The following is a 24,488-nucleotide window of genomic DNA, read 5'->3' on the forward strand; positions in this document are numbered from 1 at the left end:
CAATGACTTCGGGCTCTGGCTGCTGACCAGACTGCTGTCAGAAGTATAGCCTACATACCCGTCAATCAGTTCAGTTTTACAAGCAGCTTTAGTAAGGGACAGTTTCTATACAGTTCATTTTTATATTTTTTTCCAACATTTTATAAAGAATTTCAGACATACAGGCAAGTTGATTTTTACAGTGAGTGCCTTCTATCCCCACTGCCTGGACTCTGCAGTAACCCTTTACTAGAATGGCTTTGTCACGCTGAAGTTACATTTTGACGTAAAAACCATAATTTTCTTTCTGGTGGTACAACAGCCTTTTCTTTTAACATAAGAGATGTTGAATCCTACAGGTTTTTACCCCGTATCTGTGATAAGCTGCTTATTTAGTGGTCATAACGCTTCAATTACCCCTACTTTAGCCTTCAAGCAGTGATATGACAGAAGCCCCCAGTGACCCCTCTGTGGGACACGTGAGTCACAAAAATGGTATCATTTTGCCTCTGCCTGTCCCAGTTTAGGAACCTGGAGGCCCCCTGGGCTCTAAGACAGCTGTGATTTCTGTTGGGATCTGTTGAAACTTGTCATACATAACAGTCTGTGCCAGGTTTTTTGGGAATACAAGTTGAATAAATCTTGAGCCTCAGCTGGAGCTGATGGTGGCTGTTCTTTGTCGCATCTACAGAATAAAAAGGGCACGGAGCTGCTGCTTGGAGTGGATGCTTTGGGGCTTCATATTTATGACCCTGAGAACAGGCTGACCCCCAAGATCTCCTTCCCATGGAATGAAATCCGAAACATCTCGTACAGCGACAAGGAGGTAGGGCATGTCCTGCTGTGGACACGCCAGCAGGTCTCTCCCTTTTTCTCCTCCTTTGGGAGTGTCCCCAGCCAGGTGCTCCTTGTTATCAGTAAAATCCTTTAATTCCCAGGCTTTGGGTTTTTGGTTGTTGATTTTTACAGTGTTTACAGAACAGTACTGGCATCCTATCTTCAAATAGCATCACTAAACCCCGCTGCTGACTAACGAGGGGCTGGGAAGCTCAACTTGTCAGGACTAAACCCCAAAGAATAGTAAACAAACCAGAAAGTAACCCTTTCTTATTGCCTGGCTTTCTATTTCTGGTGAGAATTCTCTTTATGGGAGTTCCCGTTGTGGCTCAGCAGTTAATGAATCTGACTAGCATCCATGAGGACACAGGTTCGATCCCTGGCCTTGCTCAGTGGGTTAAGGATCCAGCATTGCCATGAGCTGTGGTGTAGGTCACAGAAAAATTCTCTTTGTATTTTAAGTGTGACATATATTAAACCCACTGTGTCCAGTGCTTGATTCATGTATGTGATGGGGGTATAGATGTATCTCCATACATACATATATGAAGGCATGTGTGTACTACACATATAATATATGCATGGCACCAATGATATAAAGAAGGCTATCAGGCTGTCTTACACAAATTCAAGAATAATTAAGTTTGAATAACTGGAACGAATTCAAATATTACTATACAGAATGGTGACTTTTCCCAAATGCTGCAATCCTATATCCATTCATTCATTCATTGTTAATTTTAAAGGAGTTATTAAGGAGTTCCCATCGTGGCTCAGCGGAAACAAATCTGACTAGGAACCATGAGGTTTCGGGTTCGATCCCTGGCCTCATCAGTTAAAGATCTGGCATTGCCGTGGAGCTGTAGTGTAAGTTGCAGACATGGCTCAGATCTGGCATTGCTGTGGCTCTGGCGTAGGCTGGTGGCCACAGTTCCAATTAGACCTCTAGCCTGGGAATCTCCATATGCCGTGGATGCGGCCCTCAAAAGACAAAAAAAGACAAAACAAAAACAAAAAAAAACAAAGGAGTTATTGAGCATCTGCTTGGTGTTAGGTGTTGTTGAGGTGGAGGGAAAAAAGATGTAGAAAATCCAGCTTCAGCCCTCAAGGAAGTTACAGTCAAGTAACCACTCAACTGCAGTGTGAGGGCGGGTGACAGAGGCAGTGATGATGCGGTGCTTTTCCGCCTGCCAGCACCTTCTCTCTGACTCTGATTCAGGCTTCACAGGAACACTGCTGCGAGAATAGTGGTTGTGTCCTGGTTAGCTCTGTGTCACCTCAGGAAGCGGGGATGCAGAGGGATCAAGTGATTTGTGCCTGGTAAGGGAAGTCACAGGGCCCAGGCTCCAGGCTCCCCAAGACCACATCCCCTGCATTTCCAGAAAGGTTGAGTCCTGAAATTTGGGGCCTCAGGCAGTGCTGGTGAAGTGCTGGCGCCCGCACAACCAGGCCAAGCATGGAGTGAGTAACAGAGACGGCTCCTGTGCTCGCCTGTGGAGCCCCCACCTTGAGCAGATTTCCTGTTTTCTCTTTCCTCGAGGAAAGGAACACCAGGCCCCCAGTTGCCAATACGTGGTTGAGATCCACTTGGTCATACTTGATGAGACAGATTGAGCTTCCTAAATTCAAAACATTCTGGCTTTCAGATTTTTGTAAGTAGCCCAGAAGATGAGCATTTTGGTATTTCCTTTTTAAATCAGTGAACTGAAAGCTCCAGGTGACTTAAAGCAGTAGGTGTGCTGCGGTATGGTAGGTTTTCATCTCTAATTTCATAAAGCTGGTTTATTGCACATCCACAAATTTGCATGCTAAAGGCTCCCCAAACACTCATCCTTCACAGAAACCAAGGATCGAAGTCTCCCCTCGTCCAGCCCGCCACAGTAAGTGCTAATGGTCCCTCTCCTGGGGCAAGGCGCCGTTGTGTTCCATTATGTCAGCCACTTGCGCAGCGAGAGGGCCTCGAGCTGACTTGACATGATGGGAAGTAGTTCTGGTTGTTATGTGCAACAGCCGTGCTGTCAAAACAAAAATGCTGGTTTATTTTAAGTGATCCATTGATTGTGTGCGAGAGCCCGGGCGAGGTGCAGCGCCTGTGGTGGTTTCCCCACTCCCTGAGGTTTCTCACTGACCGTGCGGGGGGTTGACAGCAAGGCCAAAAATAAGTCCTGAAATTCATAAGTAGCAGACGACACACAAGCAGTACTGCTTCTCAGTTCGCTCAACCGAAAGCTAAACAAAGGGTCTTTTTCCGTCCTCTAACCCCTTGTTGGAGAGTATAGCCTGTGAAAGAAATTTCCAAGATGATGTCTTCCCCAGACATCTTTGGCAAGTCTTTCTTGCCTTAGAGTCCGAGGTGGCCCTCCCAGTGTTGGCTTCAAGGTCAGGCCCATCAAGGGTCTGTGTGTTGGGTTTTCAAGCCAAAGATGGTGCTGAGAACCCACCTTCGGATCCTGAACTTACTGGGCACTAGGAAGCTAGGCCAAGGCACAACCTTGTGCAGGGTCTTTACCCAGGCAGTTGTGGCTTTTGTGGAATTTCCCAGTTGGTGGGAATGTTCTAGGCTGTCAGACTGAACCTGTTTTCTGCTTCTTCCTTTCAGTTTACTATTAAGCCCTTGGATAAGAAAATTGATGTCTTCAAATTTAACTCCTCAAAGCTTCGTGTTAATAAGCTGGTAAGTTGAGATCCTGCTTTTTATTACGAACTGTGGTTTTTCGGAGAAATTGGAAGTCCCCGCCCCTTTTTTTTCTTCTTGTGGCCGTACCTGCGGCATATGGAAGTTCCTGGTCTAGGAGTTGAATCTGGGCTTCAGCTGCCAGCCTACACCACAGCCACAGCAACACCGGATCCAAGCCACATCTGCGACTTGTGCTGCAGCTTGTGGCAACGCCAGATCCTTAACCCACTGAGCAAGGCCAGGGATTAAACCACATCTTCATGGACGCTATGTTGTGTTCTTAACCTGCAGAGCCACAGCAGAAACTCCTGAAAGCCCTTTTTGAAACAGTAGCAGAGGGACGGGTTGTGAAGTATAGAATGATAGTGGCTGCAGCTCCGATTCGACCCCTAGCCCAGGAACCTTCATGTGCCTAAAAAGTAAAAAAAAAAAAAAAAGAACCAAACCTAAGTTTTATGTTGAAGAATTTTTAAAAGTTATTTTTATTGAAATATGTCAGACAGACACATGTAAGGATAAGTATAATGTATATATGAGGTATAAAGAATGACAGAAATAAATAGCTACTTACCTACCACTCAGCTTTAAGAAATAGACTAGGGTTATTCTGCATCTTTCCTAGGAATTTCCAGGGCTTGATCTTTGCACTTAAGGCTTTAATCCCTCTGGAGCTGAGTGTTTGAGTGGATGAATAGCCTCTCACCCTAGCCCAGCCTCTTGAATGAGCTTTCCTGTCTCCCGAGGTCGGTGAGCCCCACCCCACCTCTGCAGAGTGGGGTGAATGGGAAACCAAGCTACAACGTTGCCCCTTCCTCTCTTTACTGTGATTGTCACCCAGGCACCGTTACTTTGCGTCTCTAGAGCTGAGGCCCAGAGGCCGCAGGAAGGACGGTGGTGTTTCCCCCCACACTGAGACAATGTAGCCACTGAGCTGTAGCAGTGAGGTCAGGATGTGGGTGTAATACCTCTTCTCTTTCATGGCCACAGATTCTCCAGCTGTGTATCGGAAACCACGACCTTTTTATGAGGAGGAGGAAGGCTGATTCTTTGGAAGTTCAGCAGATGAAAGCCCAGGCCAGGGAGGAGAAGGCCAGAAAGCAGGTGAGCAGGACTGGTCTTGGCCAGGAGGTGGGCACAGTCATGAGCTGACAGGAGTCCTTTGGCCGTGGACATCCCTACTCTTATTTTATTTATTTATTTATTTAGCTATTTTAGGGCTGCACCTGTGGCATTTGGAGGTTCCCAGGCTAGGGGTTGAGTCAGAGCTACAACTGTTGGCCTTTAGCACAGCCACAGCAACATGGGATCTGAGCCACATCTGCGACCTGAACCACTGCTCATGGCAACACCAGATCCTTAACCCACTAATCGAGGCCAGGGATTGAACCCCCATCCTCGTGGATCCTCGGGTTCATTAGCTGCTGAGACACAAAGGGAACTCCCCCCACTTTTTATTTTAAACATATTGGTTCTTTATTGGCTGATGAATAAATGATGATGGGATGTCAGCTGTGGAAATGAGGAAAAAACCTTAACGGCGTATCTCAACAACACGGCCCTGGTTTTTTCTCCACGAAAGTGAAGTGTGATTAATGCAGGTTTGGGCAGAGCTAGCCAAGCCTACATATATTCATCCATCCATCCATCCATCCACTTCTCATCCGTGCAGCTGAGCTCTTGTTCTTTCTGTCTGCCTGTCTCCTGTGCCCGGCCTTCTCCTTTTCTAATTAGCTGGTGATGGAATGCATGGCAGCATCTCAGCGCCCGCTGCTGGAATGCTAATTAGGCTCTGGCCATACTTCCCCAGAGCAGGTCAGCCCTGGCGGCACATCACCCCCCTCGGGCGGTGCCGGCAGCGCGTATCAGCGGGCCGGACGACCTGCTCATTGTTTTCTACTCAGAGACCTTTTTGACTAATCGAAATCCACACAGCTAATCTGAGCCTCGCCGCTGAGAATATCAACTGTGGTTTTGGACAAACTACGAAACAGAGCAGCAGCAGTTGTAGTCGGCTGCCCTTAGGACCTCAGAGGGGTGATAATTAGTCTGTGTGCAGCTCTCTAATTTGGGTCCTCCAATGAGGCTGCTCCCAGCCCTGAGGTTCAGAATGAAGTGCCCAGTGTGATCCATTGTGCTTGTGGCGCTCCATCTCTTTGCTTTCTGGGACAGTAGGCCACAAATGTGCTCTTCGGGATGTTTTGGGGGGTGGAATGGGCTTTGTTGCACAAAGAGATGGTCCCAGGCCAGCACGGGGTCATAGTGACAACTTCAAGAAGAGCCCTCTCTGACCTCTTTATCAGCAGAGCAAAGCTTAGCCGAGAGAGATCTGAACGTGTAAGCCTCTGGGCTGTGCAGAGAACAGTATGAACACACGCCTGACCCGCCCCACCTGTAGAATGGAGAACACACCTTCTTGGCCTCTGGCAGCCACAGGTCCAGGGCTCCATGGCCCAGCAGTGCAGACCCTGACCTTGGAGCCAGATGTGAATTTTAGCACATGACGCTAGTGAATGACTTACCTTCCAGACCTTGGTGTTCTCATCTGTCAGGTGAAGCTATGGTCTCTATTCTGTGTCTCAAGCCACAGGACACAACGTACCTGTACTTACGTCTTCATGAGCTGAAAGCACTTTGCCAACAGGAGGTCCCTTATTATTGGGGTGGACATCTCAGGGAAGGTGGGTCTGCTCGGGGCAGAAAGGGATGGTCGGCTTTTTTTCAAGTGGAGAACAAGAGTCATTCACCTAAAGGAAATTGTAATATGGTAGGAATTAGAGGACAGATTGGCCAGGCTTTTCATTGACCTGCTAGAGGAAAATGGGAGAAGAATTTACAGTATTTTGTTGCTTGTCTTTGCATTATTCCTTTGAGGTCCATTGCAATTTTTTTGGCATAGTATTTAGAAAAGGCAGCAATCTTAGAAATCTTGTGTTTGGGAGAAGATTGAAGCAAGAAGTAATTAAACGTGTTTTAATTATTTAAGGAAGAAAATAGTGCAGTGGTCACTTCTGGCTTCTGCTTTCTGAACTCGGCTAGAGCCCTAGGATCACAGAGAATAGTGCTTGTCCTGTGCTTGTTCCCCTTATTAAGCTCGGCATGTGGCCCAATTAACACAGTGATCCAGAAGGCAAGGGAACTGGCGGTGGCTTAGTGCTGGTGCCGTGAGGAGCGGGCTGCGTTCCCTGCCCAGCTTCCTCCTGTTGCAGGCCTACGTGAGGCTGTGTGGGTCTATGTGGGGCCGCTGTGGCTCCCCTCTGTGGAATACAATGTGTGAGCTATTGATGCATCACACGGAGCGATTCCATCTTTTCTGAGGGTCAGAGGCAAGAGTGGAGCTATTGTTGATGAGATTATAGAGGGGGGGAGTCTGTATAGATAAGAAACAGAGATGGCGCATCTTGTCTCTCTCTGGAGCTGCTCTTTGGAGAAAAGGAGCCAGCATTGTGTCCGGTCAGCTTCAGGGTAAAGCCATTGAGTCTCGCAGCACAAAGGCACAATGGCAAGGTGGCCATTTCCAGCTCCTGCATGTAACAATGCGCCCTTCCAGCCCGGTAGAGGCTGGCCTCTGTGTTCTGTTGTTTGTTCATTTCCCACTAGCTGTTTCTTCAAGGAGCAGGCTTTCAACTCCACAGCTGGTTTAGAAGGATGGAGGGAGGGAGGCAAGGAGAGTGACACTGGGACCTAATGTGCAGGGAAGAAAATTGTCCCCAAAGGGAGGACCCTGGCACCAGTCTTCCCTGGATCTGTGGCACCACAGGCCAAGGGCCCCATGACTGATGACCACTCATTCCCCCAGATGGAGCGGCAGCGCCTCGCTCGAGAGAAGCAGATGAGGGAGGAGGCCGAACGCACAAGGGATGAGCTGGAGAGGAGGCTGCTGCAGATGAAGGAGGAGGCGACGATGGCCAACGAAGCCCTGGTGACGTCTGGGGGTTCTGAGTCCCAGGAAGCTGCACGGTCTCCCCAGGGCTCTGGAGTTAGGCCCCTGAGGACCATGGACTAGCAACATTTGCTTTGAAATTTTACCCTTTAAAAAAAAATTGTTGTCTTTGCACCTTTGTTTCCAGGAGCAGATTTAGGTTGAGTTCAACCTCCCAGAGCCCCCAAACTCCACTCACCGTGGGTTCCCTTTCCCACAGGACTTCTTGGCACACCCCATGTTGGGGTCAGCTCATCCTCTGTGGGGGGCTGTCCTGTGTGCCAAGGGCTGTTAGCCATATCCCTGGCCTCTGCCCACTAGATGCCAGTAGCTCCACCTCACCTCCCATTGTGATGATCAAAAATGTCTCTAGCCGTTGTGACGTGTCCCCAGGGGGCTAAATCTCTGCTGGTTCTGAACCACTTACATAAAGAGAAAGGACAGAGTTAAGTTGGTTTTCCCCCCTCATAAAATGTGGCCTCAGCTCAAGTGGGTCCCCGTAGATGGACCCTGAAGGGCCTCTGAGAAGCTGAAGGGTGTGGCTTGTCCTCTGCTGCCAGGGTGTGGTCTGAGGGGTGCTCAGTGGCAGTGTCCGGAGGGGTCCCAGGCTCTGGTTCTTGCAGACCTGAGTATGTGAGGCCTGATCTGGGCGGGATTACAGCCCACGGCCCCCATCCCCGATGACCATGCTCTTCTCCCCAGATGCGGTCCGAGGAGACAGCCGACCTGTTGGCAGAAAAGGCCCAGATCACTGAGGAGGAGGCGAAGCTCCTGGCCCAGAAGGCAGCAGAGGCCGAACAGGAGATGCAGCGGATCAAAGCCACAGCCATCCGGACAGAGGAAGAGAAGCGCCTGATGGAGCAGAAGGTGCTGGAGGCCGAGGTGCTGGCGCTGAAGATGGCTGAGGAGTCAGAGAGGAGGTCAGAGGGGGGATCCTATTCTGAGGAGAGCCTGTCAGCAGCTGACCTCTGCTCCTGTCCATCTCCCGGGGCTGGGCAGAGGCTCCTTCCGAGACAGGCGGATGGGGCTGGAGCTGGAAGGGTGCAGGAAGGCAGTTCTCTTGTCCAGTGGATCCTGGTTGGGTTGTGCCTTGTGATCAGACCCTGTCCCTCTGAGAGTTGGGCTCATCCGCACCCAGACTGCTTTTAGCTGAGATGTGAAGAGGCTCTCCTTACACTTAGGCAATGTGCTCCTTTTCCCTTTATGTTTGGGGGCTGTGGGAAAATAGCCTCTGTTCACCGTTAGCGTCCCTACAGATGGGAGGAGAAGGTGGAGCCATGGGCTACAGGATGGGACTGGAATCTGAGCTCTGCTCCTGGGTTGTCCTGGTCCTGCAGCCGTCACATAAACGGTCTCATTCCTCACAGCATTTGGTCTTGCATTTAGAACACCTGAATTTGGCGTTTCACTACCAAAATGTAGTCACTGCAGTTTCCTCTCCACTCTGCATGTCATTCTGGGATTGTGGTTCAGGTGTCTTGCCCTGTTCAGGGCTCCTTTCTTTCTGGGTGCGGTCACCTCTCCCGCGAGTGGTGCGTGTTGGGCCAGGTCTGCTGGGTCCTATGTGTGAGGCTCTAGGCCTTGTGCCTGTCTTCCTGCCTGAGGAGGTTATTTGATTTGGGCCAGGAAGAATCCGTTTTTCCACATCCTGCCCTTTGCGAAGCAGTGTAAGGCCTTTGTCCTGCCCACCCTCACCCAGAAAGAAGCCAAGAATGCTGCGAGCCCCTCCCCGACTTCTCCCTCTTCGTCCCTGACTCCTCTCACCACCATTTAAACTGGAAGTCAGTTGAAATGAACAATTCCCAGGAATACGTCCCTGACTCAAAAGTTCAGACTTCGTGTAAATGCTCCTCACCCTCCACTCTGTATGTTTGCCTGGTGTGGTGCCATCCTCAGGGTTAACCCAGCTCCCGCCTCCCTGAGGGGGAAGAGAGCAAAGGGGTCTCTGTCCTCCTGTCACCTTCTGTGGAGCTGATGACTCCTCCTCTCCTTGCAGGGCCAAGGAGGCCGATCAGCTGAAGCAGGACCTGCAGGAAGCCCGTGAGGCAGAGCGAAGAGCCAAGCAGAAGCTTCTGGAAATCACCACCAAGCCCACGTATCCGGTGAGCGCAGTTGGGGGGCATTTGGCTCCAAAGCTGTCCCTGCACTCCCAGCTCTCCAGTTCCCCAGCAGGGCCTTTGGGGTGACTTTTAAGCAACCATATAACAGAGTGAGCAGTGCAGAGCCCTGCGGTCAGGGACAGGGTGGGCACCTGGTCTGCCACTTGGCCTTGGACTGGTTCTTCAGCTCTCTGGCTGCCTAGATAACAGGCAGCGGGGCCTCTTGAAACTCTGAAATGCTTTTCTTGTTCTAAGAAATGTGGTCCCAGATTATCCTCGAGAGAACTTTTTCTCTGGCCTCTGACTGCCAAGCTGAAAGTAATCTCCAACTACTGTATGACTAGATGCCATGACTGTGATCCTGGGGAGGTCCCATGGGCCCTCAGAGGGGGCCATGACCATGCAGAACCCAGCTTCCAGCCTCAATCTGGGGACAAGGAAGCAGGCTTCCATGTCACTGGATGAATAGAGATGCCTCATCCCTTCCTTTCCCCTGTGCATTCAGTTGAGCAGACTCTTTTGCAGGCAGGTTGGGGTCTGTATAGAAGTGGGTGCCCAGGCACCCAGAGGAGAACTTAGCCCAGCCTGACAGCACAGGGAGGCTCAGGAAGCACCTGCTGACTCTTGAAGGATGAGCAGGAACCTGCTGGGTGGGGGGATGGAGACGACAGTGTGTTCCAGGCCAGCACATGGACATGCACTCGGCCAAGAGGTACACAGGGCTTAGAGGCAGAGCCGCTCGGGTTTGAGGTGGAGGGAAGTGTGAGCAGTTGCTTCTGACATCTGTTCTGGTCATCCATTACTGTGTGACAGCCACACCTAACCAGCCACATAGCTCAAGGCAGCCATTTGTCATTCTCTCTCACGGCCGATGATCCCTCCTTGGGGATCTCTGAGGGCTGTTGGTGGCCGGCAGATGGCAGCTGGGACTGGAGTCGTCTGAGGGTTCATCTGGGCAAGACACCCAAGATGTGCATGGGGGATTTTTTTGGCTTTACCTGCGGCATGTGGAAGTTCCTGGGCCAGGGATCAAACCCGAGCCACTGCAGTGACAACGCCAAATCCTTAACCCACTGCGCCATAAGAGAACTCTCTTTTAATCACATTTTTAATCACATTTCATTGTATGGAGGATTGTGATTATTTAACCAGTCCACTGTGTGTGGGAACATAGTCTCTTCCCTCTGCAGTTACGAACAAGTCTGCACTGGACATCCCTGGACACAAGCCCTTGCACACACACTGGACATGTTGGTAGAATAAATTCTCATATATAGAAGAGCTGGGTGAGGTGTTCTGCTCCGATGCTCCCCGCAGAGGTAGTACCAGGGTGTGCTGCCACCAGGAGGGCAGCTCCCAGAGCCCCAATTTTCAGAAATTTTTATGAAGCATAACATGTACAGAGAAGTGTCCAGATGATAACTGTACAGCTTGATGAATTTTCACAAACTCAACACACCCTTGTATGCAGCCCCAGATCAGAAGATAGAACATTCTAGGGCCTTAAAAGAGAGATGGGGTGTAGAGAGGCAATGTGGTTTAAGCAGAGGAACAGAGATGGGAAGTGAAGAGGTCCAGGGGTAATAAAGGATGTGGTTTATGATCTTGTAAGGGGGGACAGTGGGAGAAGTAGATTGGGACTGTATTCCGGTGACCCTTTGGTCTGGGAGGAGAAAGTCTTCAAAACAAATCTAATTGCCTCTGCACGCTGGGCCCAGAGCCTTTGCGGCCTCTGGAGGGACCAGTGGTTGTTGCAGCAGGGCCCTCCAGTCTTGTGAAACCAAACCTCCTAATCAGAGATTCCTCTCTTGCAGCCGATGAACCCCATCCCAGCACCGTTGCCTTCTGACATACCAAGCTTCAACCTCATTGGTGACAGCCTGTCTTTCGACTTCAAGGATACGGACATGAAGCGGCTTTCCATGGAGATAGAGAAAGAAAAGTACGTAGTCCCCCCTCCCCTGCATCCCGCCTGGCCAGCCGGTGAGCAGAATGAGTGGATCTGGGCCTGGGGATGTGGAGGGCCGCCGGTCACTAACTCCTGCCAAGGTGTGCTCTGTTCTCACCCACTGGAAGAGGAATTTCCTAATCCGAATGGAAGAGCAACAGGCCAGCGTTCACTCTTCCAGGATAAAAATGACACTTGATTAGTGACCTGGAGTTTAAAGTGGCTCCAAAGCCCACCTAAAGTATAGAAGGGGTTTTTGGGGGTCTCCAAGCCTGTCCAACGGCTGCTCACATGATGGTTGTGTTCTAAGCTGGTGATGGAACATGTTTCCTACTTGTGTTCTCTGGCGGCTGAGCTCTGTGGCGGGTCCCATGTCTAGAACAAGGGCGAGAGAGAAGGAACTCAGGCTTCAGGCTGAGAAGAGCAAACAGCCAGGGCGGCAGCCAGCTTGACCCCAGCACGCCCTGAGCTGCTCTCCTCCCTCACTTTAGGGTCAGGGAAGGGGGTCTGAGAAGGCAGGGAGCCCCCTGGCAGAGGACAACTTAGGAGGTCCCTAATCAAAGATAAATGAGCCATGGAGTTCCCGGCGTGGCACAGTAGTTAACAGATCCAACTAGGAACCATGAGGTTGCGGGTTTGATCCCTGGCCTTGCTCAGTGGGTTAGGGATCCAGCGTTGCCTTGAGCTGTGGTATAGGTTGCAGACGCAGCTTGGATCTGGTGTTGCTGTGGCTCTGGCATAGGCCAGTGGCTTCAGCTCTGATTAGACCCCTAGCCTGGGAACCTCCATATGCCACAGAAGCATCCCTAGAAAAGGCAAAAAGACCGGGAAAAAAAAAAAAAGATAAATGAGCCAGCTTGTGCCACAGCTGGCCAGGGCTCAGTCACAGTAGCTGCCAGGCATTGGGTGCCTGGGTGACAGTGTCCTTCAGCTTTTATCTCATTTCATTCCCACTAACCGACTTCAAAGGTAGGTTTAGTGTTCCCATTTGTAAATGAGAACCCAGATTTCGAGCCTTTAAGGCATTCACCCAGCATCCCACAGCTGGTGAGGAACAGGCTTGGATCCGGCCCCTCGCCGGTCTGACTCTGTGCTCTCACCTTGTTTGATGTCCTTGGATGACCCTCCCAGTGCCCAGCACGGGCAGCCACAGGCCGTCTCTTTGGGCCCGAGTGCTGAGGATAGAGGGGACCCTCGTCTCTGTGGCACCGTGGTCTGAGTTCCCCCCAGCCCTCCACTGTTTCCCAGGCATGCTCAGCGTGACCTGGTTGTGATGAGGGTGAGGCTGTGTCCTGTTCAGTGTCCTGCTTTCACAGCTTGTGTTTTCTGACTCATTGCCTGTGCGCACGTGGGCAGAGTCCATAACCAGCCACGGGAATGGCTGTGAAGCATCCCCTGGGTCTGTGTCGCAGGGTTTGCCTGGCCGTGCCCGTGCAGTTGGACGCCCCGGGGGTTCACCCACACAGATACAGTATCTGCTTGCAGGGGAGGGTGGGCGTCTTTCTCTCCCTAGTGCTGGCTGAGTGAGCCTCTGTCATCTTTAGGCGATGATGTCCCTAAACAAGTAGGGATGTGGCCAAGGCCTATCAGAAGAGGTCACCAGAATGAAATCACCTCTCCAAGAAGGGCTGAGACAAGGAGATTGGGGTGTCAGGAGGTTTGTTTCTCCAGTTGTTTTTGGACAGAACTAAAAGCTGTCTGCTGTTCATTACAACTGGTATGAGAGTTTACTGAGGCTTTCCTACACTTCTTTCTGTTTAATCCTGACCATAGATAGCCCTGTGCTCATTGTCCCTATTTCATGGATGAGGAAACAGAGCAGTTAAGTGACCAGCTCGAGCTCCCACAGCCCATGAGTGGCTGAGCAGAGACGTGAACCCCAGGCCTCAGACCCTGGGTCCCAGGCCAAGCAGCCTGTGGGTCTGGAGCCTCTCAGCCACAGTGCGTCTCCTGGTTGGCCAAAGCCGTGACTCACTCTCCTCTTGCTGGCAGAGTGGAGTATATGGAGAAGAGCAAGCATCTGCAGGAACAGCTCAATGAACTCAAGACAGAGATCGAGGCCTTGAAACTCAAAGAGAGGGAGACAGCCCTGGATATTCTGCACAACGAGAACTCTGACCGGGGTGGCACCAGCAGCAAGCACAATACCATTAAAAAGGTACTGAGTCGCTGGGCTTTTGCTGATCTTGACAGTCATTAATGAAATGAGAGGTTGGCATCTGGTTACCTCTGTCATTCAACTGTTGTCATTTTTTATATATCCTTAGTTGAGGAAATTTTTTGACTCATGCCAGAAAGGGAATTTAATCTGCCAATAGCTGTGAACCCATTGGCTTGATGGAAGGGGAGCTTGTGTTAAAAGCTCTGATGAAATGAATCACTGTTACAGGACGGGTTTTGATCCATCATTTAGCAGCAAAGCAGTTCTGTCTTTTAAGCCGAGGGGAGTTCTGCCCAGGGAGCTGCCTTAGTTAATGAGAAAGCAAAATGAAAGGGAGGCTGTTGAGAATGGACTCTCCCTCTAGTCTTTTTGTGTTTTTAAGTGGCAAGGACTGTATAGTTCTAGAGCTGCTGAATTTTTAACTTTTTTTCATACTTGAAAGAAAATACCTAGAAGGACCTTCACGTTTTAAAAGATGAGACTTCATTTATGTTGCCAACGGTTTCATATCTTTATGGATATTTTGAGCTTTCAGCATTTCCGAGGAAGTTACATTCCATACCGACTGCCTGCCCAGGAGTGTACTTCTCTTACGTTGGGCAAAGCAGAAAGGTCTGCTCCTGCCAGCTGATGTCTGCTCCTGACTGTTACCCCAGGGCCAGGTTCACATCTAGAAAACAGGGGTCAATAAGGCAAGACTGTTCATTGAGCTTAACTGATGAGAGTTAGATATGTTTAATTTTTTTTTTTTTTTGGCTTTTTGCCGTTTCTTGGGCCGCTCCTGAGGCATATAGAGATTCCCAGGCTAGGGGTCGAATCGAAGCTGTAGCCACCAGCCTACGCCAGAGTCACAGCAACGCAGGATCCGAGCCGCATCTGCAACCCACACCACAGCTCACGGCAACGCCGGATCCTTAACCCACTGAGTGAGGCCAGGGATCGAACCCGAAACCTCATGGTTCCTAGTCAGATTCATTAACCACTGCACCACGACGGGAACTCCTAATTTTGTACCCTTTACCTTAGTCTTTAAATTGGTTTCCCAGCTTGAGGACTGTCTGTTTTCAGTGGTTAAGCTGTATCTGAAAACGCCAGGAGATCTGTATCTAGCTGCCATCGTTGAGGGGTAGAGTCAGAAGCCCTGAATCCTCCCTCTTGACTCCACTTAGTATCGGCACCAAGTAGAGAATTCCTTTCAGTAGTGTGACCTGGAAGGAGAGACCTTTTCCAGCGTCCACGTTCTTCTTTCCTCCGGATTCTGTAACTTACTGGGTTTCCCTTCCAAACCAAATTCTGAAACAGCGAAAGAGGAACTGGAGCGTGGCCTTGGCTGGTGAGCAGAGAGGAAGAAGGACGCAGGGCCAGCGAGCCGATTGGCCCTCAAAGGAGATGCCTCGGACCCCTCCCGTCCCCACCCACCCTCCCTGGGCGCCGGGCGCAGCTAAGCTCTGCCGCTGCTGCGGTGAGCTGGGCCCTGGGCCATGGGGCCCCGGGGTGCTGAAAGCTGGAGAGGCCCGTTTCCAAACCATAAAAAGAAACAAATGTAGTCACTTGTCACAGTTTCAGGCCTGTCTGAGCATTTTGCAAATGGCACATGTGGCTTTGTTGATATCACAGGGTATGTTTTTGTTTTCCATTTTATTTTGCTGGTTTAGCCTCAAGCCCAAGGCAGAAGACCTATCTGCATTTGAGCCCTCAAAGTAGGTTATTCCAGGTACTCTGTATGTGGTGACGGGACTGCCTTCTGTGATACTAACCCCTGCATGAGCTTGCCTGTCTCTGTCCCCGGGTCACACCAACCCCTCCCGAGGGCAGGTGGCACCTGGGGACTGGCCGCAGCATGCTTTGAGTCTGAGAGCAGGCGTCTGCCCTGTGGGGCCAGACCAGCCTCCAAGGGCCCAGAAGGCTGCCTCGTTCTGAAGAGCATGTTATGGGGCTGCAGGCCCCGCCGCCCTTCACATCTTGTGTCGTTGCTGGGCTGGGGAAAGTCATGGCTTCTTGTCCGGTCAGGTCTGTCTAAAGTCCTTTGTCTTGGTGGCATACTCCTTAGACGAATAACCCTAGCATGGAAACAGGGTGAACTGGGTGTTCTGAAGACCTGTCTTTTTAACTCGAGATCGAGACCTTCCATGCGGTCTTCGGCTCTACAGAACCACAGTTGTAGCCGGTGACTTCTGATCATGGGATGAAGGGGCTGCCCTGCTCCTCCTTTTCCTCTGGAGCCTCCCTTTCTGTACACATCTGTCCTCTTTCCAAGTAGAGCAAACCAATAATAGCGCGGGGGTCTGATTAGTGTCGGCCTGAGCGGCCGGTCTGTCTGCCAGCGCTCTAATACCGTCTCCGCTCCAGCTCCAGCACTGCCGGGGTGCAGTTGTGGTTGGCGTGGGCACCCAGCAGACGGGCAGTCAGTGCTCGTGGAGGGAATTAATTGAATGATTGGGGCTTTCCTTCTGCAACAGTTCATTATTCTCCCAATATGCCTAGGCAGCAGAGAGAATTTATTATGCTCAGTGATAAAATAACATCCTGCCTCTGCCCTTCGCCTGACCCCCCCAGTAGTACCCACGCCAGTGAGCCCGCCGACACCCGACGGACGGCCTCATGGGATGTATCCTTCGGTGTGCTCACTGTGGTTTCTGCTCCTAGAATAAAATAAGACTTTTGGGAGCTTTGTACCAAAAAGTGCGATCTGGCATAGGATAGATCCTATCTGTGGTTGCTATCCAACCAGGAGAGGTTAGCTATTAAAGTCCCAGATGGATCTCATTATCAGATGGATTCCATCTGTCAGTGGTTCCAGGAACCCACGGTGTGAACCACAATTTGTGTGTGACACTTTTATTTAGCAGGCTCCTATTTCTTCAGCTTTCGTACCACACTGTGGCATCAAACACCCCAGCACCAAGCAGCACGTGCTCAGAGCTGGGCAGGTGTGATGAGCCCCAGAACGGGCAGGCCAGGTGGAGTGTCTGCTCAGGCAGCACCCCGAGCCCCCCAGAGGACCCCAGGGTAGATCCACCGTGGCTTCCTGGGCCCCGTGGCTGGCATAGAGACACGCAAAAAAATCCTTTTTTTTTTTTTTCAGTCTGTGCTGTCAGATGTTCCTTATGTATGACCATACTGTTCTACCTTGATATGATTTCATCTTTCTTCTTTCTGTAATGATTCAGAACGTTTAGATTCTTCAGGGGCCTGGTTCTTACCGTCAGTTCTCACTGAGCTGTGATTATAGACAAATGAGGTTTGATTTGTAGTCAAACTTGTACTGCTCCTAGGACATGAACAGAAGCCTCTTTTTTAATGTCTTGATGTGCAGTTGTTTTCACCCGACTGCCAAGCTGTAGTTAATCAAGGATTCTGATTAACCAAGGGTTAATAAAAGTGGAGTTAGCTTTTTAAAATTTTTTTTTATTATTGTTGATTTGCATTGTTCTGTCAATTTCTGCTGTACAGCAAAGTGAGCCAGTCATATATAGATACATTCTTTTTCTCACATTATCCTACAGCTGGGGTTAGCATCACCAGATAAATAGTAGTAGATTTTGCTGCACATGAAGCTAGGTGCACTTTCCACTTCCTAGCCTTTGGTGGTCTCTGTGGTCACTGACAATGACTACCGGCCAGCCCCATGTTATGCCCAGGTGCCTCTGGCTTTGGGCCTGCTGCAGTCTGGGCCAAAGTGAGCTCTGAAGTATGAGCACCTAGCATGTCAAGGTTAGAGCCCCCTCTCAAAACGCCAGGGTAAGAAATGCAGACCAGTGGGAAACTGGAGACTTTCCACTGTCCTGAGTCTTATCATCAACCTTGGTTCGAACCAGCCTGCATTGATTTCTGTTTGGTTTTTTGTGGGTTTTGATCATAGATTTCTGCAAGGGAAGAATGGTCCGCCTGCCTCACCTAGAGGCCTCGGTGCCAACCCTGCCTCAGCAGGACCGTCCGGGGCTGGTTTACGGGGCAGTGGGTGTTGGGTTACCATGTTCCTTTGGGAATGCTGAGAAGCATCCACCTGGGTTGCTCCTATTCTGCCACTTAACTCTCCCTGTACTTCTTACCTTCTCTTCAGTCTCAGTGCCCTCACCTGTAAAAAGGGAATAAAACGGTTCGTAGCCCCTTGGATTGTTACGAGGATTAAATGAGGTAACACACAGGAAACAGTTCACTGTAAGAACTCAGCAGGGGCCTAAAACTACACAAAGGAGCAAATCTGCTTGTGAGCCTGGGGCCAGGAACACACCACACTGTGGGTACAACTAGTGACACGCATGTCCACTAATTGTTTGACTTCCCATGTGTTGGGAGGTAAAAGCTTTTCAGAAGTGAGAATTAACTCCACTGATTCTTTCTATTGTATGATTTGGGTTTGCAAGGGTATGCCATTTTCCTCCTGCAAATCTTAACTCCTTGAATTCCTGTTTTCTCCCAATTGGTAACCAATGCAACTGGTTTGGCATTTGCGTCTGTGTCCAAGTGGCCCTCGTGTTCCAAAGCTGCCCTTGGGAACCTAGATCCGTGACCTTCTCAGAGGAGGGGAGCGAGAGTGACATATATTCCTAGTCTCTGGGTCTTTTGAATGAGGTTGTGAAGTCCTCATTGAGGGTGGGGAAGGGGACACAGTGTCTTGGGCTTGAGCCTCTTGCCTTCAGAGCCACCTTGCAGATGAAGCAGGTGGTGGCCAAGTGTGACTTAACTACTCAACATGCATGCTCTGGAGGTGAAAACACAGTTGCACTTTTTTTCATCCCTCTCAAGACATTGTTTCAGCCCCCAGTCCTGGGCTGCAATGAGTTCCAGCAAACTTGTCATCCTTTTTGTGCCCGTGGTCTCCGAGGAAGCACAGGATTTCAAAAGCAATTGACAGATGAGAAATCTGAGGGGTTGTAGAGCTTAGAAGCTTATTTGATTATTAGAAAGTTTGAAGCATCGAGGTCCAGCTGTGGTTTCTGCTGGTGGAGGAGCCTTGACATTTATCCAAAACTCCAACTGTCTCTCTTGGATCAGGAAGACGTAAGAGTCGCAATGTCATCTTCAGTCTGCACAGACACCCCTTAGACATACAGGGCTGGCCAAGTGAAGTACAGTCCTTAAAACACCAGGAAGTAGAGTTACCGTCGTGGCTCAGAGCAAACAAATCTGACTAGCATCCATAGGATGCAGGTTTGATCGCTGACCTCGCTCAGTGAGTTAAGAATCTGGCGTTGCCGTGAACTGTGGTGTAGGTCACAGACACAGCTTGGATCTGACGTTGCTGTGGCTCTAGGGTAGGCCTGAGACTGCAGCTCCGATTCTACCCCAGCCTGGGAACCTCCATATGCTGCGGGTGCAGCCCTAAAAAGACAAAAAGTGAAAATTAAATAAAACACCGGCAAGTGATAAATCACAGGGCGAAATGGACTGTGCGTGGGTGGCATCCCCTACAATTAAAGCAGCCAGGCCTCCCTCATGACCTTGGGTCTGTGCTGCCTGCCTGAACGGGGGCAGCTCAGCAGTCTGCAATGCCTGTGTTCAACCCCCAGAACCCGCTCACGGACCCAAGTGGCTCTGTCTGCTTTGGAAACCCGGCATTGTCTGGTGGGGCATCCTCTGCCTGACATGAAAGGCAGTGCCCTGGCTCCAGCACCTTCCCTTTATTGTGAGAGCAGGGCAGAGGTAAGAACAGGGGTCAGCGAGGAGCAGCAGAGGCACTGGATGTGGATGTAGAGCACAGGAGAGAGGGCCATGGCTCCTGGGAAGTACAGAGGAGGCGTCGCAGGTGAAGGCTGAACCCAGGCTGCCCCCCTCCTGCACCTGGGCCTGGGCTCGTCCCTGAAGGCCACGTGCCTTTTAACTGCTGAGCTCATCCAGTTTTCTTGCTTGTTCCTGGTAGCTCTTTAGGTAGAAGATTCTATCAGCTTCTTTGCCAAAAGACCATGCTCCAGTCCCTCCCTTCAGCTGGTAGTTCTTACCTGGTCAGGCACTTGCCCTTTGGGAGGCATTGAGGAGCCTGCACAAACTGCCTTGCTCTCCAGGATATTTTACCACCATTCGGAAGTGCATGAGGACATTAGTGGGCTTTATTTGATGCAGTAAAACACCTCATTTGGTCCGTCAGCGCTGAAGATACGTTTCAGTGCAGCTTTCCTCCGGCACCTGATTGGTCACTGCATCAGCAGGATGTAAACTCATTCTGCGGACTCGAGGTTCTGTTCTTAGGATCTTTGCTGTGATTTCCCTTCCAATATTGGCGGTCCGAAATGACATCAGTATATCTGCCCCTTTTCCCTAAGGTGCTCGTTCAGAGCGCTCTGTGGTGGCCCCCTGCCCAGTGAGGTGAATCAGGCCGATTAGTCTGTTTTCCAGGTGGAGGAATGGAGTAAGACCCAGACAGCCTCATTCGGGCAGCTGGAGACACCAGCAGACACCAGTTTGCAGGCGTCGTTCTGCTGCTTTGGGTCTCTGACGGATGAATAAACCAAAGGCACCCTCTGGGTTTTCCACAGCAGAATTCTCTCTAGAGCAGGTAAAGCAGCTGATACCAAATTGGATTTGTTCATTGCAGTGGACTTCATCCCACCTCTGTTTAGGGATAAGTGTGTGGACAGCCCTCTCCCTGTGCACATCTCCAGATGGCATTTGGGTGAAAGCTGTCAACTAGCAAGATGGCAGAGTGGCTTAATCTGGCCAGTTTGCAGCTTTCCCCCTTCACCAGCCCTGCCCCCTCAGCTTCGGTTTGGAAGGGGATGTTTATCACACCCCAAACCAGAGATTATGTTGGAATTTCCTGCTGCTGGATTTGGCTGTCACTTTCCTGCTCCTGGTGGAGAATCTGCACCTCCTTTTGTATCTGCGCCCTCCCCCGCTCCTCCGTTCTCAGAAGATCTGTATTGTCGGAGAGGAAGTGTAACATGATTTTAGGGCTTGCGTTTCAATTCCACTGCGTTTTTATGGGACAGGCAGAGTCTCAGTGACGAGAATTATTAGGTTAGTATCTAAAATGGGCTCAGCGTTGTGGGTCTTATTGTTTAAAATGAATTAGACGCTTCCCCACCCCACTTCCTCGCTTCTCCCCCAGGATGAGTGGATTGAGGCAAGGCCCCCAGAGACTAGTTGGAGGAATCCTGGTGCTCTGATTAGTTTTGTTCTCCCAGCTTAATTGTAGAGCTTCCCTCGTGCTCTCGCTCTCCCTCTTTCGCCCCCTCTCTCCTTCTCTCTCTCTCTGTGTCATCGATAGCCGAAGTGACCCTCTGTCCTGCCCAGCCCCACGCCACTCCTTTTGCTTTAGGAACAAGATTGTCACAATGCAGCCTTGTGAATCAATTTTCTCTTATGTGCTGATGAAAGTGTAATTCGTTCTTAATCAAGTAGCCTTGCTGCTGCAGGCTCCGTGCTGGAATACATTTAGTTCGTCTCCCTTCACTTTGCGAAACAATCCCCCCCCCCCCGCCCCCCGCCAAAAAAGGACTTTTAGAGGAGAGCTGGAAGGAGAGAGCTGGCAGCCAGCCCAGGGGTCTGTATTTTTCCAGCAGGGGGCACTCTTGGGAATGTTGCCGGAGGAGCTTGGTAGCTGGAAGCCTTCACTGCAGGGCAGGCCTGGAGGGATCCGTGAGCTTGGTGCTTGTCACAGGTGCCCTCCAGACTTGCTGGGGGCCATTTCCCAGGAGTGGGTAGTGCCAGATCCTTGTATCTTGATGGGCTGCCTGAAGTCCTCGCCCAGGGAGCAGGGGTCCATGAGTCTGCAGATTGCATATACGCCGGGGTTCTGGAGAGGCTACTGAGTACCAGGTCCTCCCTGAGGTTGGAGCCAGCGTCCTGTCTTTCTAACGAGACACATGCATCTCCTGAAACTGAACTCCTTTAGCTGGAAGGGAAGTGTCCAGTCACACTGCATGCAGCTTGGGTGGTGTGGAGGTCCAGCCCTGCCAAGTGTTCCCTGTGCTGCCCTTTCATAGCCTGGGGGCTGTCACAAACAACTGGCAGTGTGATGGGGAAGTGGGCAGGAGGAGGGGCAACTCTGCCAGGCTTGTGTCTGTTGAGGAGGGACCAGAGCCCCCTCCCCAAAAATGAAAACCCCACTGTACAGATCAGCAGCCAAGAGAGAGTTGGATTAGTGGCAGACTTGAACAGCCGGTTCAGTCAAGAGAGAACTTAATTCCTCCGTATTATTCACGCGGCTGATTTTAATCAGATGTGAGGAGACAGCTAGAAGAGAAGCGGGTCAGCCCCCTCATGCCTCGTGAGGAAACTTCACGTTCTTTTGTCGTCTTTAGGGAACCGGTGAGAGGACTGTGGGTGAGGCTTAGGGCCCCTGGGTGAGGCTGCAGAGCTCCCAGGGAGCTGGGCGTGACCACCGGCATTCCAAGCCGGTTCCCTGTCTGGATTCAGGGGGAGTTCTGGACAGTGCAGGGCAGATGTGGCCTCCAGTCATGTTTGGGCAGAACTCTCCCTGCTTGTCCTCAGAAGGTGAATCAGACTTGACAGGTCTCAGAATGATGCAGCCACTGTCCATGAGGCTCCGCTTATCTCTGTGCTCCCTGAGCCTTTCCTGCTTCGGCACCTAATGAAGTTTGGAGCCCAGCCAGCATGGCTGTAGAGCCACGACCCCCCAGTCCTGGAGGTGCTGCCTCCCTAACCCCAGCAGTCGGGCTGGGGTGGTGATGGGTGTTTCTGGATCACCAACGGGGATGCAGGGTGGCTCCGGCTGTCACCATGCAACACTGCAGAAGGCAAGGCCTTGGCTGGTTTGTCTCTGTGGTACCTTCGCCTGCTGTACAGAGAGCCAGGCCGCCCACTAGGCAAGAAGATGGACCCAACACTGATGCAGTTTGTTCACCTTAGGCTGTGACAGGATGGCGGGAATCCGGGATGCCTGTGAGCTGATTCCCACGAGCAGACAAAGACCTGCAGAGGCAGTGCCCTTTATAACGGGCTAGCTTTGTGCCATTTCCGCTTTTATGACTGCCTCCCACCGGAGGCTGTGCGGGAAACATGACTGTCAGTGAGCTTTTGAGAAATAGCAGAGGGTGAGGGGAGCCCGCCTCGTAGAGGTGTGGGGCCCAGAGCAGCTGGCAGACTGAGGCTGGCTGTGCCCTGAGGGGCCCTCCCTGCCCTGGGCTTCTGAGTCCCCACCTGAAGGAAAGAAGCCCAGGCTTCTCCCTGCAGACCTTCCCTCCCGGGCATCTTGGTGCTTGAGACACAGAGCACTGCTGAGGTGGGAGCAGGCACAGGCCATGGGGGTGACTGGAAGGTTCCAGCAGCACCAGTCACTTCGCGTGGGAACTTCCTCTGATGGGGTTCCTATGGAAATGGAGCCCCACGAAGTGTACAGAAAGGGTCCGTGGCAGCCAGGTCTGCCTGTGGGCTGAGGCAGAAGGCCCCCAGTGCCCTTGGTGGCAGCAGCCACATCCGCCACCTCTGTCTGGTCACTCCACCTGTCCCTCCAACTGCCTGGTGCCTTGTGGAGGCCAGGGGATTGTTCTCTTTCTGAGGCCGCACATCCAGGATGCTTTCCTGCTTCTGCGTGACCAGAGTAGTTGATCTTGTCCTCACCCTTCCTTGGCCTGGGGTCCAGCTCCTGCTCTTGCGAGATAAGAGGTCAGCATGGGGTGGGATCCAGGGAATGCGCTGCCTGCCTAAAGAAGGCTTTGCCTCCCAACAAGCACTCTCTCCAGCAACTGGAATCTGGCGCTACCAGAGCTGCCAAAACCCTCCGCTGGCACCTCAAGGGAACAGCCAGCATGCAGCTCGGGTAGAAGATCCAGGAATTCTTGGAGCCAGCTTTGCACAAATGGGCAGGAGGCTCTCAGGCCCCCGCAGCCGGGCTCCCTGCCTGGGGAAGTGGCCAGGCCTCGGTGGCCATGCCCCCGCCTTTGCCCACACCCTCTAACCCACACTCTGCCCTGCTTCCCCAAAGGGAAGAGCTGGGGAGGAAGGGGTCGCAATGTGCAGTCTTGCCAGCTGTAGGGTTCATGCCTGGCACAATGCTGAGCGCCTCACAGTGTTTCTGTCCCTCTGCACATCACCCTATGGGGCAGGGGCTGCCACTGCCCTTGTATCACTGTGGGGAACTGAGGCCAGAAGGAGTCAGTGACCTGCCTGGGATCACCCAGCCACTCAGCAGCCCAGGCAGACTTTGGGTCAGGCAGACTGACTGTGCTGTGTGACTCAGTGCGGAAAAAAGGGCTGTGACAGGGCCCTGTCCCCTGAGGAGCTAGCCTGAGCACCCCCCTCCACACAAACACACACACACACACACACACACACACACACAGAGCACAGGAGGAACCTGAGTAGAGACGTGGGGTTTCACACCTTTTGACTCACACTCTTCCCCCAAAAGGATTTTTGTGCCAGTGGCTCTCGTCTTTCTTCCCTAGTTCCCATTCTGGTTCCCATCCTCACAGAGCACATGGCCCCTGGCCCTTCTCCTCCAGTCGTGTTTCGGGAGAAACCCATCCTTCTAGAGGGAGTTGCATTTCAGCAAAGAATTGAAAGCTCTCTCCATTCCCATTAGAGCTGGGCTTTCCAAAAGGGCTTCTGAAATTGGTTCCACTGAAGGAAACAGCTCAGATGCCTCCCTGCATGTAGCTTGTTAGGAACTTCAAGGCCAGAAGATTTGGCAGGATTTCCAGAGCCAGCTCTTGAGCTGCCCCGTTTTGAGCGTACTGATGCCAAGTGTCTTTGATGATGAAGTGGTTGGTTTGGAGTCTCCCTCCCCAACCCTCTGGAGGATGGCACTGGGCTCTCTTTGGATTTAGAGACCACCGGAGGTCAAGGGAATGGACCAGACCAGCTCGCCTGCCCCCACGGTTTCACGCCAGTGGAAAGCAACTCAGAGAGGTCAAGGGTGTCGTCTGAGGCCACCCAGTGAGCTGACGGCCTTCTCAGTTAGCGCC

General features: G+C 51.5%; 1 protein-coding gene across 3 annotated transcripts in view; it reads left to right on the plus strand.

Moving 5' to 3' along the window:
- The window catches only part of NF2 (NF2, moesin-ezrin-radixin like (MERLIN) tumor suppressor), a 70,806-nt gene that overhangs the window by 42,595 nt on the left and 3,723 nt on the right, over positions 1–24,488 (plus strand). Inside the window, exons 8-16 of one of the 3 annotated variants that reach the window (XM_047759810.1) lie at positions 671–805; positions 3,416–3,490; positions 4,481–4,594; positions 7,290–7,412; positions 8,115–8,332; positions 9,409–9,514; positions 11,326–11,453; positions 13,452–13,617; positions 15,276–15,320. In XM_047759810.1, the coding sequence (XP_047615766.1) occupies positions 671–805; positions 3,416–3,490; positions 4,481–4,594; positions 7,290–7,412; positions 8,115–8,332; positions 9,409–9,514; positions 11,326–11,453; positions 13,452–13,617; positions 15,276–15,311 (1,101 nt within the window). In that variant the 3' untranslated portion in view covers positions 15,312–15,320. Of the gene's footprint in view, positions 1–670; positions 806–3,415; positions 3,491–4,480; positions 4,595–7,289; positions 7,413–8,114; positions 8,333–9,408; positions 9,515–11,325; positions 11,454–13,451; positions 13,618–15,275; positions 15,335–24,488 lie in introns of all 3 variants that reach the window. The other 2 variants (XM_047759811.1, XM_047759809.1) reach the window with 2 other exon arrangements.

The sequence above is a fragment of the Phacochoerus africanus genome, chromosome 15, assembly GCF_016906955.1.
Source record: "Phacochoerus africanus isolate WHEZ1 chromosome 15, ROS_Pafr_v1, whole genome shotgun sequence".
NCBI classification, from domain to species: domain Eukaryota; kingdom Metazoa; phylum Chordata; class Mammalia; order Artiodactyla; family Suidae; genus Phacochoerus; species Phacochoerus africanus.